This window comes from Trachemys scripta, chromosome 1 (assembly GCF_013100865.1).
Source record: "Trachemys scripta elegans isolate TJP31775 chromosome 1, CAS_Tse_1.0, whole genome shotgun sequence".
NCBI classification, from domain to species: Eukaryota; Metazoa; Chordata; order Testudines; family Emydidae; genus Trachemys; species Trachemys scripta.
In genome coordinates, this window is record NC_048298.1 from 331,530,792 (window position 1) to 331,545,244 (window position 14,453).

A 14,453-nucleotide genomic window follows, 5' to 3' on the forward strand; every position below is an offset into this window, starting at 1 on the left:
CTCTTCGGCTCTGTTTAAGAGCCAGGCTGCCTGAGCGCTACCGGCTTCGGGCGCCCCCCCGTGCCTCCGGACCCTGCGCCACCGGAGCCCGGGAGGGGAAGTGCCCGGCTGGGGGCGCAGGGTGCGGAGGCATAGGGGCTGCCCAAAGCCCGAGCGCTACCGGCTTCACGGTTTGCCGGGCAGCCTCCAGACCCTGCGCCCCCGGCTGGGCGCTTCCCCTCCCGGGCTCCAGCTGCGCTGGGGAAGCGCCGGCTGGGGGCACAGGGTCTGGGGGCTGCCCGGCAAACCGTGAAGCCGGTAGCGCTGGGGCAGCCCTTTCCCCGTGGCTGGGAGTGGGAGGGAGGAGGGGGCGGAGTTAGGGCGGGGAAGGGGCAGAGTTGGGGCGGGGCTAGGTGTGGGAAAATGGGCGGGGCCAGGGCCCGTGGAGGGTCCTCTTTATTTATTTATTAGATATGGTAACCCTACTTAATAATAATTCCTCTTCATAAAGGGCCAGATTCTGCCACCCTTGCTAATACTGAGTAGTAACCATCAGCCGCTTGCAGATTCAGGGGCAACTCACTGTGAACAAAGGGTGGCAGAATCGGGCCCTAACACCTGACTCAGAGCCCAGCGGAGCCAATAGAAAGATTCCCACTGATTCCAACAGTCTTAGGATCAAGCCCGGGGCAGGGCTGCTGGGCTCTCTCCCCAGTCCAGGCAGGACTAACACTACTCCAGAGATGCTTTCGGGCCCTTCCCCCAGGGCATGGTTTATTCATTCAAATAAACACACAAAGTAACGAAAAATAAGGCCATTCCCCTGACTAATACAAGCTGCAGGAGCCCAGAGGCCTCTCACTCTGTACCCCTTTCTCTGCTCCAGACCCAGGAGCAAACCTCCCCCTCCTGCAACTCCCCCGAACTGAGCTCTCTCAGAACTTTACAGGCAACACCGGACCCCTGCCTAGCTGGGTGTGCTAACTGAACAAGGCTGGCCGGCCCCAGACGCTTAAAGGGGCAAACCACCCTGATTCAGGAAGGTACTTATGTCTGTGTGTGTGTGTGCGCGTGTAACTGAGCTCACAAACAGTCCTCTTGATGTTGATGGGGCTACTCACACGCTGAAAGTTATGCATGTGCTTACATACCTTCCTGAAATGGGCATTAAGTGGGCTCCTACATTACACAGACTGCTGCCAATTTATGGATATTCTTTTTTTCCCTCCCACAATCTGTTCATTAATCACATTTGTTTCTTCCACACTACTTACAACAACACACAACTATTCAGAAACAACAGTGCGGGAGCAAGGGAAAGACACAACTGGGTGAAAACAAAGTCATTTTCCAAGGTAAGTTTCACGGGGAAGCAAAACATTCCACAAAGTTACGGACAAAAGTTTGAAAATCATGTAAAATAACAAATGACCAGGACTTTCCACTGGCCTTTCACTTCCTGCTATCCCATTTCCTATCATTATCCGCACACTTTCCTTTATATCCTGGGACAGAAAATTAACTCACAGAAAATGTTTTTCTTTCACAACCTTCCTGCACAGCCCTAGGTTCCATGATCTGTTTCTTGGTTCTGTATTTTTAAACTCATTCCAAAAATAAATGTTCCCATTTTAGTACGAAACCACATTATACATCTTACAAAACTGCAGCACAGAGCTTAGCATTAACTGTCCAATTTGTGTTTCTCTTTTGGATTAATCTTGCAATCCGCACGTTCATGAATAGTTTCACTGACACCCCTGTGGCTACTGGTGTGAGTCGGGGACAACTGCTTTGTGGGCTGCAAGATCTGGTCCTTACAGAGCAGTTAAATAGATGCAGAATTCCAAACCCAGATCATTCTAAAACTCAGGGGAGTTCAAATCTGGGGTTTTGGAACAATTTGCTAAACTTGCATCTGGATCCAGGTTCTGCGTTTCAACACACTCCAAGTTCTGGGGTGACATGGTTTTGATTTGGGCTCATCTCTGCTGATAAACTAACACTAGTATTATGTTTTGAGGTTAATATGCAATTAAGTGCACTTATATATATATTTTTTAATTTCGGTCTCTCCCACTCACACACTAAACAAACACCCGGGACAGAACAAACTGCTCATAGAGAGACATCAAAATATTTGTCTGATCGTATTTGTTTTGCCAAACAACAGATCCACACATATACGTTCACTACAAATATATAGATAAAATTACCAAACTGAAGTTTATAATTTTAGAATTTCTGTGCCATTTTGCCCCGGTAACAATCAGAGTTATATTCTACCCATAGCTACTAAATCTGGACAGAGATGTAACAGACAGCATAATTTTGCCCAGTGTATCCATAACTTACAAAGACACCAGTCACAGACAAACCATAACACACAGCAATTGAAATGAGAAATAAATAAGAGAACCTCTTTTCAAGTATTATAAGTAATGATTAGTGACCAATAGAGATTTTTAGTAAGGTTAGGGTCCAACCCTGCAAAGTGTGGAATTGGGGATGTTCAGCACACAGCCTGAGGAGCTCAATGCTTCACAGTCCTTGCACACCCAAAACTCCTAGGGACTTCAGTGGGAACTATGAGTGTGCAAAGAATGCAGGATCAGACCCTAAAAAGTTTACTTTATCGGGGGATATGTATACGTGTTCTCTTCCCTTTCATCTGGTAACTGCAATTTGTCCCCAAAGTACTAATGAATTTTAAATAGTCATAACAAATCCAAATAAACAGATCATCGTTTTACTACGTATTAGTAATTTTAAATGGCTGAGTACTTCTTTCCTTTGACTTTCAGCTGCTAGGGCAATCGGCTTGGTGAAAATGCACATTCTAACTGCCTGCCAAAGGAGATGGATTAATGGGCTGTTATATGTTCATTAGATTGAAAACATTAAAGCTGGAACGGGCCTCTTCATCTCATCCCTGCATCTCCTGGGAAATCGCAGCTGAAAACATGGCTAACCTCTCACCTGTGCCTCTCAGTATCTCTAACATCTGTTCTTTTAACTGTATTTATGGACACAATCCAGCAAGCCTGACTCACATGAAAAATGTCTATAGAAATGATCTCCTTCTGTAGGTTATTAGGTTGATTGCTTTAGAATCCTATTTAATTTCTGTAGAACTTTCTCAGATATTGCTCTAACAAGGGGTGAAACTACAAATGTTCTATTGAAATCAAACAGGATTCCAAAGCAATCAACCTACAAACCTACAGAAGGAGATGATTTCTGCAGGATTCTTAAACCCACCCATAGAACTGAACAGAGAATTGTAACCCTGCTCCCAAATTCTATAGCTTCATTCAAACATTCTATAAGAAGACCACCATTCTCTATGGAAATCTATAGGGCTTTTCCTAAAGGGGAGAGGCTCCAGCATGGGTCTCTAAGGATTACACAGCTGAGGAAGGGGGTGCTGGGACGAGGCACTCTCTTTGTAAAACATTTTGGGGGACAGTTTGCAGAAAATGCTTTACAAAGAAAGGACCCAATCCTGCAAACCCTTCTTCAATGGGACTAGTTCCCATTGACATCAATGGGGCTGCAGGCATGAGTCAGGAGTGCAGGTTAGGTTTCTAGACAGACAGATGGACCTCGATGGAAGTTTCGCCATCAACATCAATGGGTCCAGGGCTTTACCCGTATTGCGTCCAGATGTAAACGCTGCCTCTATAAGGACACTCAAAACACACCACAAAGAGGGCGAACCAGCACTTACCATGGGCTTCTTATATTCATTAGGTTTGATGCAGCGGACGAAGAAGGGCTGGCACCCGCTGAGGGTTCTCATCAACAGCTCAAGAGATCGCTTGAACTGGCTGCTAAGTGTCGGTGAGCGCTTCCTTGTCTCTGCTCCCTGGAAGAGAGTGGAACCACAACATATCTGTCTCAGGAAATGAAAGGATAACAGAGCTTTTCCCCTCTAGCCAAGTCACCGGGAACCTCCTCCCTAGCTGGAGCAGGGGCGGGGGTGTGTGTGTCAAACATGGTGCAGGGATAGCGTTCAGACTTACTGGCTGAGGAAGCAAAGGGGAGAACTGAAATATCATCTGTTTCTGGAAACTACATGGAGGTTTTTCCCCGTGAGGCTTTCGGATTCATAGTTTGCTATGAGTTGGGCCAGCTCCTTAGCTGGTGGAAGTCAGCACAGCTCTATTTACACCAGTGGAGGATCTGGCCCAATTGTGCGTATTTCCATCTCCCTGCTCCAGACAGTACATATGGCATGAGACCATGCAGTCAGCCAAAGGTGCCTTACATAATGCATGCCTAGCAAGGACTAGAGGAAATCCCTGAGTGTGCAGGAATTACCTCCGGGCAGAGGAACCCAGGAGCTTCATAGTAAAGTAAAGGCCATAATTTTTATTTGTCATGGACCTGCTTGATGCTCCAAACAAGGATCTGCACTGGCTTGTTGCATCGTTGAGATGTTATACAGGAAGTCAGACTAGATCTAACGATCCCTCCTGGCCTTAAAACAGATCAGTCTATAAAGTCTGTGAATAGAGACTTGGACCACAAGGGGGAGTGAGGTGTCTCAGCCCTACACTCTGGGTGGGCTATGTGGACCTTGGGTCTAGGCACACAGATGGGAAGTGGCTCTTGCCCTATCAGATGCACCGGGCAGCACAGCTGACTCAATGCCAGGGGTATTGTAATTTGCCGATAGTGTCATGCAAGACTCCAATGATCTTTACTGAGTGTTGGATCTTCAGGCCCATAGGGACACAATCAAGCCCTTAAATGGCACCAAGGCATTTTCACGGAAGATTTTTGAACTTGGATTTGTTGACTTTCAGGGGATGCTGGCAAGAGCTGTCTATTTTCCCCAGCTTCCATTAAGTGGATTCATGTTGGGAGCATCTTCTCTGTGTTTAGAAGAGGATATTAACTGGACTGATGGGGGGACAACTTAATCTGGGGTGAGTTAGGGTGATTTTGTGGATGTCCATTCAATTTCTATTTTCTGGGTAGGTTTTAAAAAATCCGTTCAAGGCTTAGAGCTCTAGCTAAGTGTACATTACATTTCCATCCGCTAGCCACTTCTCCCTAGCTGGTGAAAACTATGAACAGTGTAGGTCTTGAAAGCCTTGTCAGATTAAGCCCCAGGAAAGTGCAGCAGAATTTAGTTTATCTGAGTCCTTTTTATCAAATTATCCGTGCTTGGGTTACGTCCTAAAATATGCACCAATTACACTGATAAATCATAGCAATAAATCGTGTGTCCCTTGTCCTATTCAGTTCTATGGGGTTCAACTATACATCAAAAGCTATCTAGATGTTTAAAGAACGCGTATGGAAGATGTAGGTAACACCAGAGGACTCGGTTGAGTTGGGCACCAGACTGTAACTCCATGGGACATGGACATCCCACTAGATAATCAGTCCTGGGAAGATTCCAGAGGATTAAGTGGGAGGTCCCACAAAGAAAGGATTTTGCCATGCCTTTTCCAAAGGCCTTGCGTTCTTTACTGGCTGATGAGCAGGGGCTGCAGACAAAAAGTGGCCCCACTATCATGGGCAATATTTGCCAAATGTTATGTATTTTTCTCAGTTGCTAAAAGTGCCCATCACCAAAGTCTCTGGGCACTGCGCTAAACATACAAGCAGCATCTTGCTGGAGGACATCAACATTGAAGACTTTAACCCCGCTGGAAAACTCTCAGGAATTTTGAACAGCTCTGGCCATAGGCAATTGTACAATGAAGACCAATCAACAAAACAGAAAGTCATCGTGGAATTCCAAAAGGGAAAGTGAACAGTTCAAATCCAGCTCATGCACACACCAGAAAAACCCAGCAACGCCAGAACAGGAGAGTTTAGTGCGGCAACCGTTAGCTATCCCAGCAAACCTTCACACGGGGATACATTGCTAACATATGTAATTTATATCAACAGACACAGACCCGGACCCCTGCGAGTACTGTGGAGTTGGTGATAAATACCGTGTTAGCAGAGTCTGGTTTGAGGAGGACAGGTTGTGTCAGCGATAATACTGCTCGGATAGCAGGAGGGCAGTGGGATGAGGCTGCTTTAAATCAACAGCACCACGCAGCTTTGCTAATTCAGGGTAAGTGGCCACCTCCAGTGCAGCACGGCGGGCTGGCTGCTGGAGGGGTTAGAAGCAGATAGAGAGGCAGAAACCAGGCTTAGCAAATTCCCATTTTGGAAGTGAATGTAGGTGTCCTTTCCCAGCACAACGATCTGGGCCTGACCGGGAGGCCCTTGTTCGGCCCTGCTAGGGCGGAGGGGTCATCAGAAGCCTTCCAAGGCCTCCTAAAACAAGGAACACGGGGACTGTTTGCTGCTGGGGAGGGGGCCATCCTGCCTCTCTAGATTGCTTCCCAGCTTCTCCTCAGCATCCGCCTCTTCCCACGCATCCTGCCGCCAGCAGAGGGGCACGGTGCAGGTTTCACCTCCAGGCCTCAGTGCCTCTTCCAGTGGCATGACTGGGGAGACGGTTCTAACACAAGCTGCCAGAAAGCAACTTAGGTTCCAAACACTCCAGCCTTTATATCAGTGATTCTCAACCTGCGGCCCGCAGGCCGCTTGCAGCCCAATCAGCACAGAGCTGCGGCCCATGTGACATCCTCAGGGCCATACAGGTAGTATTGGATGTGGCTTATTTACAATGGTAAATAGGTTGAGAACCACTGCTCTATATACAGGCAGGGCTTATGTAGCCCACGACTCGCCCAATCAGAGTAGAGCGCTCAGCGGCTGCAGGGTCCCCATTAGCACACGACACTTTGCGTCTCACCTCTGTACACAGGCCACTCTGAAAAATGCAGTGTGAGATCCAGGGTCTGGGATCTGCACGAGAAATTAAATTATACACAAAACCTCAAGCAAGGCTTTGGACCAGACTTCCCTCTCATGCTGGTGTAATTCCACTCAATTCAGTGGTGGTATTCCTTTGTACACCAGTGTCAGTGAGCAGAGAATCAAGCCCTTTTCTTTTATTCCAACTAAGGGTCAAAAAGAGGAGTAGACAAGCCTTCCAGGAAGACTGGTTAAGGCAGTGACGGTGTCAGTTTCACCTTGAGAGAAAGAAATTCCTTTGCTCCAAAAGCAGCAGACTTCCATGGGTCAGAAGGTATCCCTTGGGGAAAGACCAGCATTCACATAGGTTCTCTCATTGTAATAGGTACTTCCTAGCTTTCACAGTTTTAGCCTGTAAAAGTCTCTGGGACAGGGACTATCTTTTTACTTGTGTTTGTACAGCACCCAGCACTATATGTGCCCCAATTGGAACTGGGGCTTCTGGACAATGCCATAAATATCGTACCTCAGCAGAAGGCTAGCAGTCCTCCCTAATGGCCAGCCAGGACGGAAGTTTGATTTGGCTCTCAAACTAGGCTGGCCTAAAGTGAATAATTTCTCCACTTTGAAAAAAAACAAGGAGACTCAGATGACGTATGTGGGAGATATGGATACAGAAGGGAGACACGGGAAGGCATGCGTTCCACACAGCACTCATACACGCTTCAGACGCACTTCCTTCCACCACCTCAGATCAGCCTGCGTTCTGCAGCCAGAAAACTGCATGCTGCCATACGCAGTAACCCAGCGCGGGATACAAATCAGCACTGACTCTGCTGGCAGGACACAACACAGGCTTCTGCCCAGTGCTGGCCACTGCGTCCCGCCGTGATGTGGGGTGGTCACCCACTCCTGCCTGGGACGGGTTAAAGCCAGCCCTGCAGAGGGCTGGGGCTGTGTAAAGGAGCAAAACCCCGGCTGATAGGGGAAGTGGCTGCAGCTGGGGCCACGCCCTAAACGGAGCGACTCAGCCTTATAAGAAGGCCAGGGCAGCCAGACGCTGAGGAGTCCCCCTTTGAGTGGAGGCAGGCAGGCAGGCAGGCAGGCAGGCAGGCAGGCGAACTCATCTGGGGACCTAGAGTGAGGCAGGGCTGGGTAAAGGCCTTAGGAGCTGGGAAGCCCTAGGCCACCAACTCCCCAGGCTGCAGGGCCTAGTTCTAGGCCCACCTAGGTATTGGGCTTGCAGAGGGGCAGCCTGAGGTTGGGTAAAGGCAGCCGGTCCAAACCCAACCTTGCCTGTGATGAGTGGCTGATACTGCAGTCTGCCCCACTGAATGGGGGTTAGATGGAGACTGGGCAGTAGCCAAGACTGAGGCAAAGTGGGGATAGTGGGTGGGGGTTCCCCTGGGAGGGGGAGACCCAGAACTGTGGGGGTACTGCCAGGGGGTAGCACCCCAGTAAAAGGGCACTGGGGTCCTGGGAGGGACACGGGGCCAGAGGACAGGCGGATCACCAGCCTGCAGAGGGTGCTCCGGAGCAGGAATGAGCTAATTCCTGGAAGTAACCAGCAGGAGGTGCTGCAGGGGTGAGTCCGCTCCTCTACACGCAACAATGGTCAAGGCTGGAGCTAGGGCTGACACTAGCCATTTGGGTGCCCTACGCAGCCCCTCACATGGGGCTGTTTTGGACCCCAGGCCTCTGTGGGGGGGGGTCAGAGCGAAAACTGTCCCCCAGTACGAGCCGGTGGAGAGGAGTGGGCTGGGGCCAGGTCGCTCCACTTCCTGCCGCCTGGTGAGTGCAGGGCAGCCAGGCCGACCCCACACTCACAGGGTGGCGGAAAGTGGAGTGACCCGGCCCCAGCCCACTCCGCTCTGGCTCCCAGCCTTGGGGGGGGGGCAGGGAGGAACCACCCCCCAGCACTTGCCGGCAGTGCGGCTGGGAGCCAGGGGAGCGGAGCGGGCTGGGGCCGGGTCGCTGCACTTACCGCTGCCGGTGAGTGCGGGGTTGGGCCTGGCCGCAGTCCTCAGGGGACTAGGGGAGTGGTGGCAGGACTGGGACAGAGCAGGGGCAGGAAGAGGCGCGGCTGGGGCGGAGCAGGGGCGGGGGCCATGGGGAAGAGGCGGAGCAGGGGCTGGAGCAGCATGCAGCTGCTCTATGCAGCTGCATACTTTGAGTATGGGTAGGGATAGCCCTCGCTGGAGCACCTGGGCATCATTCCTTAGCACCAGCAAGGACTGTTACTAGCCCATTGCTCTGGCAGACACAGTGCTTTTTGCCTTTACAGCGTTCAAGACATGCAGCGTTCAAGTTGACACCAGACCCATGTCACCAAAGCTCCAAGTGAAGGGACACACATTGTGAATGAATGCCAAGCCATAGGGTGTGGGACAGTCCTTCAGAAACCTGAACTCTCATTGATTTCCCTTGGAGTTCTGGGTGTGCAAGGAGCGCAGTGGCGGGCACTGAATGCCTCGTGGCAACAGTGAAATTCTTCAAAGAGGAAGAGGATCTGCACTCGCAGAACACTGGAGTTAATGAAAACGAAGGCAGAGAGACACACGCCATCAGCAACACAAGACACGTGGCAGGTTGAGGTTCCAGACTAGGAAAGAGAGGGTTTGTCTATTCCAGGAATGAAAGGAGTTCACTAAATAGGGAAGTATCTACATGGCTATGAGCAGCGTGTTGAGCTTGTGATGGGGACAAAAAAAAATCTTTCGCCTGCTCCCTGAAGCTTGTGAAAGATCCAGTTTTTCAGGAGACAAGGATGTGCACTGAGGGATCATATTGATTCTGTACCATTGTCTTACAGCAGGGGTTGTCAACCTTTTTTCATTTGAGGACCCCCTCAAAAATTTCAAAGGGAAGTGCAGACCCCTTTGGAAATCTCAGACATAGTCTGCAGACCTCCAGGTTGAAAACCACTGTCTCCCTGTATATTTTGCTACATACCTGCATCTCTGTAAGTAGTGAGAGAGGGAACCAATGAGGCCCACAGGACAGAGCGCCGAGAGCTGGGTTCTGTTCCCAACTCAGCCACTGAGCTCGTGTGTTGGGCAAGTCATTTCACTGCTCGCTATTATGATTAGTCCTAACACAGCACATCGTGCTAGGTGAGGTAAGAGACAGACCCGGCCATGAAGCGCTTACAATCCAAATGACCAAACTGAGAAAGGGTGGAAGGGGAAACTGAGTCATGGTGAAGCAAAGTGATTTGTTCAAGGGTACACACAGGTCAGCACCAGAGTCCAGAACAGAACTCAGGTCACCCAAGTCAGTGTCGAGTGCTGTATTCACTAGACCATATTGCTGCTTGGTACCTCAGTTTCCCCATTTGAAATTTGGGGTCAGTGATACTTACCCTTCTTTATTATTAAAAAAATTATTGTGGTACGTCCTTCAGGGTTCCAATCAAGGATCAGGGGCCCATTATGCTAGGTACTGTACAGACATCAAATGAAGAGATGGTCACTGCCCCAAACAGCTTACAATCTTTGAAAAAGTTTTGAGATTGAAGGATGCAGAACGCTACTTAATAGAGCTAAGTATTATTGTCACCCTTGGATCTCTGTTACACGGATCATCAATATCAGCACAGATTGAAAATATGCTCCCACATGACCATTCCACCGTTTGACTCAGTGCTTAACAATTACTATTTTAATTCATTATTTTTAAAAGATCAAGCTCTTCTGAGCCAGAAGAGAGCAGACACACGGAGGAAGTGGGTAAAACCTGTTTGTCCCGTTGTTTTCCTCAAACTCAAACTGGGCAGCTGCATTTCTAAAACATTTTCCACATTAATTCTCTCCTGTGTTTAGAACCCATCACATTTCAGCCTAGAAGGGAGTGTTTGGTGTGTAGCGAAGTTCTAAAACTAGAGATGGGCCCAAATGACACTACAACCCACATGCCCTGGAAGTTAGAGAGCAGAAAGGAAGAAGATTTGGTTTCAAAATCTGGCTGTGAATTTTTTCTTTTTTTAAATCAGGGCCTTTGTTCATAAGCGCCCACAGTGGAATTCCAAATTCAGCCACCCTGGAATGTAGCAGAGCTGGGAGAGATTACAATTCAGACCCACATCTGGATCTGAATTTCGCAAGTCAGGCCCATCTCTAATATAAGCCTCCTGATATCAGAGGATTGTCGTGGAAATGCTGACACAACCACAATTCTAGCATCACAAATGTTATTCTCTATTATACTATATGCTACACTATAGCCAGACAAGAAGCAGGGAAGGATTGGAAAGCTATCGGAACCAGAGTGAAGTCTAAAAGTTAGTTTGGAAAGATCTCTGTAAGGTTTAGAGCTCCAGTTTGGATAAGCACCCAAAAGTTTAATACTTACGGTATCTGATCCTCTGGGGTCAGTTTGAGCTACCCTTAGAATAAGCCCGCTTGTGAGAATAGCCGTACTTCCAACTGAGCCGCCAATACAATCAAACAGCCCCCCTCTTTTCCCAAATGAAACTCTGAAGGGCTGAGTTGTGTGAAAATGGAACTGGCCCAGATCTTCAATTGGCGCAAATCAGTGTCGTTCCACTGAAGTCAACAAAGCTACACTGATTTAGGACAGACTAAGATCTAGCCTACCAAGTTCAATTAAAATTAACCATAATTATTCCAGTCTCAAAAAAGGTTTTGGTTTAAAGACCAAGAGTGTGGGCTGGTTATGACTTTATCCAAACTGGATTTCCATCATCCCTGGGTCCTCTGCAGAACCTCAGCGTTCCTGGGTTGAATCTAGCAAATACACACAATGGCTCATATTTCTGTATCTACGGAACAAACCCTAAGCAGATTCTGTGAACAAGATGGACAGCTGTAACAGGTCCATCCCAAACAACACAGGGGTAGCAGTGAACCAGCAAGAGCATAGTATTTATCAAAGAGAAGTGAACATTCAAAGAGGAACTCAAGTATTTATTTTACCTTTGGAGTGGGTGCTGGTGACTGGCCAAAAGTACTGGATGCATAGCCACAGAGAAACTACAAGAAGCAAAGGTAAAAAAGAGAGACAGAGAATAGAAAAAAGGTGAAAAGAAGGAATAACTAAGAGGGGAGTTCTGAGTTTTCTGTCAGTCCTTGTGATTCGGCACCACTCTCGCCTCACAGAATAATGCGATAATTCTCAGGACCGTGTCTATTTCTATCCTCTCTCCTTCCACTTATCTAAGCACTGGCCTCCTCACCACTTTCTCACTACTGTTGGTGAAAGGGCATTCGCCCCGCAGCTCCTGCCACCTGGAACAACCTTCCTGCCTCTCTCCGTATCATTTATTCTCCGTCCCTTTTCAAACCCCGCTAAGAAACACATCTGCTCTCCTTCAGCCAGAATGTTTAATATAGAGCTTGTGTTACAGCTGATGGCCACTCTACCTTCCTTCCATGGGTGATGCCTTCCTTCACCAGGAGCACCTCCATCGACTGAAGAGGGGCAGTGTGGGGGACTGAGAGCCAGGGCTCTCAGCTCCGCGCAGCTGCCTGCTGGGAGCCCAGCTGCCCCCCCGGGAGCCCAGCTGCCCCCCAGGCTCTCACCTCCCCTTCCCTGCTGGGAGTGGGGGACAGCCTCCCGGGCATCTCAGCTCCCTGAGCAAGAAGCCAGGGGTAACCAGGCTCTAGCAGCCCAGTTTTCTTACCAAGAAAGCCAACAGCCGATGTAAGTAACATAGTGTCTGCACAGACTCTGCGTTGCCCTAAATACACCGATATAAGCCTCACTTAGTTAGCACCCACTTAGCATCCAGGCCCACCCAAATTGCTCCCCTGACCCTGCTCCCTGGCAGGAGCACTGAGCGGGACAAGCCCCCACTCCTGGACCCCGCTCCCCGGCAGGAGCACCAGGTGGGCAGGCGGAGGGGGGCAAGCCCCCACTCCCAGACCCCACTTCCCGGTAGGAGCACCAGGCGGGGGGACGAGGCAAGCCCCCGCACCCAGAGTGTGGGGGGGATGCTCTCTTGTCCTGGCTCAGGGTCCCACAAAACCGTAATCCCCCTGTCATTGCTGCCCACCTGAAAGCCGGGGCCCACCCAGTTTTCCTGTTCTAGCTAGGCCACTGAGCTGGAGTTCTGATGTCGGTGTAGTAGGGCACTTACGTCGGTGGGACAAGGCTGTAGCGTGTACACTGACATACTTAGGTCGACGTAAGCTGCCTTATGTCGACCTAACTGCGTAGTGTAGACAGGCCTATGAGTCTAAGTGCTTTGGTGTACAGACTGCAACCCTGGGAGGTACTCCACATCCCCAACTCCGACTGAACCCAATGCCTTGCAGGACTGAGCTGTTTGAAAGACACTGTACAAAGAAAGTCCCCGATTCTGCAAACACACACGTGAATAACTTTACGCAACTGGATACTCGTGGGCATAAAGCTACTCGCAGGCATTAACACTTGGTGGATTAGGGCTTAAAGTTGCACGGTGTTATAGCAATACTCAGTTTGCAGCATCAAAAGTTCCCTATGCACTGAGATTAGGTTGAACAAACGTCATGCCTCCAGGCGGCGTCATGGGTTCCATCTGTGAACCGCTTTGTACTATTGGTTGGATACACTTGGCTGGGTACATAATTTATCTAGCTCCCTCTAAAGCATCAAAAATGGGTCACTGCTGGATACAGGATGCTAGATTTGATTGACCGGTGGCTTGATCTGTTATGGCAGCTCCTGTATGAGTCTCTTCTGGAAGGTACATTCAGAGATAGTCTCACCAACGCTCAGCACCAGGGGCCAAGCAATACAAGAAGGAAATCCTAGGCCAAATCAGCCATGCCTTAATCGTTTGTGCACAACTCTGCTGCTTGCAAAAACTTACGTTTACTGAAAAACCACCAAAAACAGTTCAAACCATTAAAAAAATGAATCTCTTTGCAGTTTTGTTGCATGATATTTTTAAGGTAAAAAGCTGGATTTGGGTATTGGAGGCTTCTTCCCAAACTATGTTATGTAGGGCTACTTTAGGTGGGCTGCAATCGGGGGGGGGGGGAGGGCATGTGGGATCATGTGCCACCCCAGATTTGCTGCTTGGCTTGTACTGAGCATGCTCACACAGACCGAGCATGTTCAGTAACACTGCTGAGGCCGGCTGCCCTCACAATGCCCCCCCAACTATCGGCAGGCAGGGGTCGTCTCTGGCGGTAATGCAACAATTTCTCCTCTTCCAGTCCCATATCGGACAGGTGTTTTCAAATCTCGTAGAGTATGTCTACATCACAAATTAAGGTGCAATTGGAGCTCAGCTGGGCATAACTGTGCTTGCTCTGATCTCATTAGCATGGGTAACAATAGCAGAGAACCTTGGCCCAGACTAGCACCCTGAGCACGTACCCAGGGTATCTGGTAGGCTTCTATTCTAGCCTCCACGGAAGCCCATACCCCATGTCTACATTATTTTTGCTCCCGCTGGCCATATTAATGCTAGTGCAGGTCTGCCAACCTGTGCTACCATTACACCTTAATTTGCAGTGCAGGCATACCCTTACTCCAAAAGCGGTGATCATTAAAATACCAGAGAGCAGAGACTGATACCACGGACAGATTCAGAGGAAAGTTACCACCACCACAGAAAGCTAAAACTACCCAAGAAGGGGTTATTTCAAGAAAGAAAATGTGATGCTCTAAAAGTTCTCTGTTCTTACATTTGAGACAACGCCAAGCTTGTGCACTCAGCTCAACTCTGCTGAAATGGATCACCAGTACTT

At 49.1% G+C, this 14,453-nt stretch overlaps 1 protein-coding gene across 2 annotated transcripts in view; it reads right to left on the minus strand.

Moving 5' to 3' along the window:
- The window catches only part of MYO7A (myosin VIIA), a 106,456-nt gene that overhangs the window by 57,972 nt on the left and 34,031 nt on the right, over positions 1–14,453 (minus strand). For both annotated transcript variants that reach the window (XM_034759124.1, XM_034759123.1), the window contains one exon: positions 3,710–3,847. In XM_034759124.1, the coding sequence (XP_034615015.1) occupies positions 3,710–3,847 (138 nt within the window). The remainder of the gene's footprint in view (positions 1–3,709; positions 3,848–14,453) is intronic.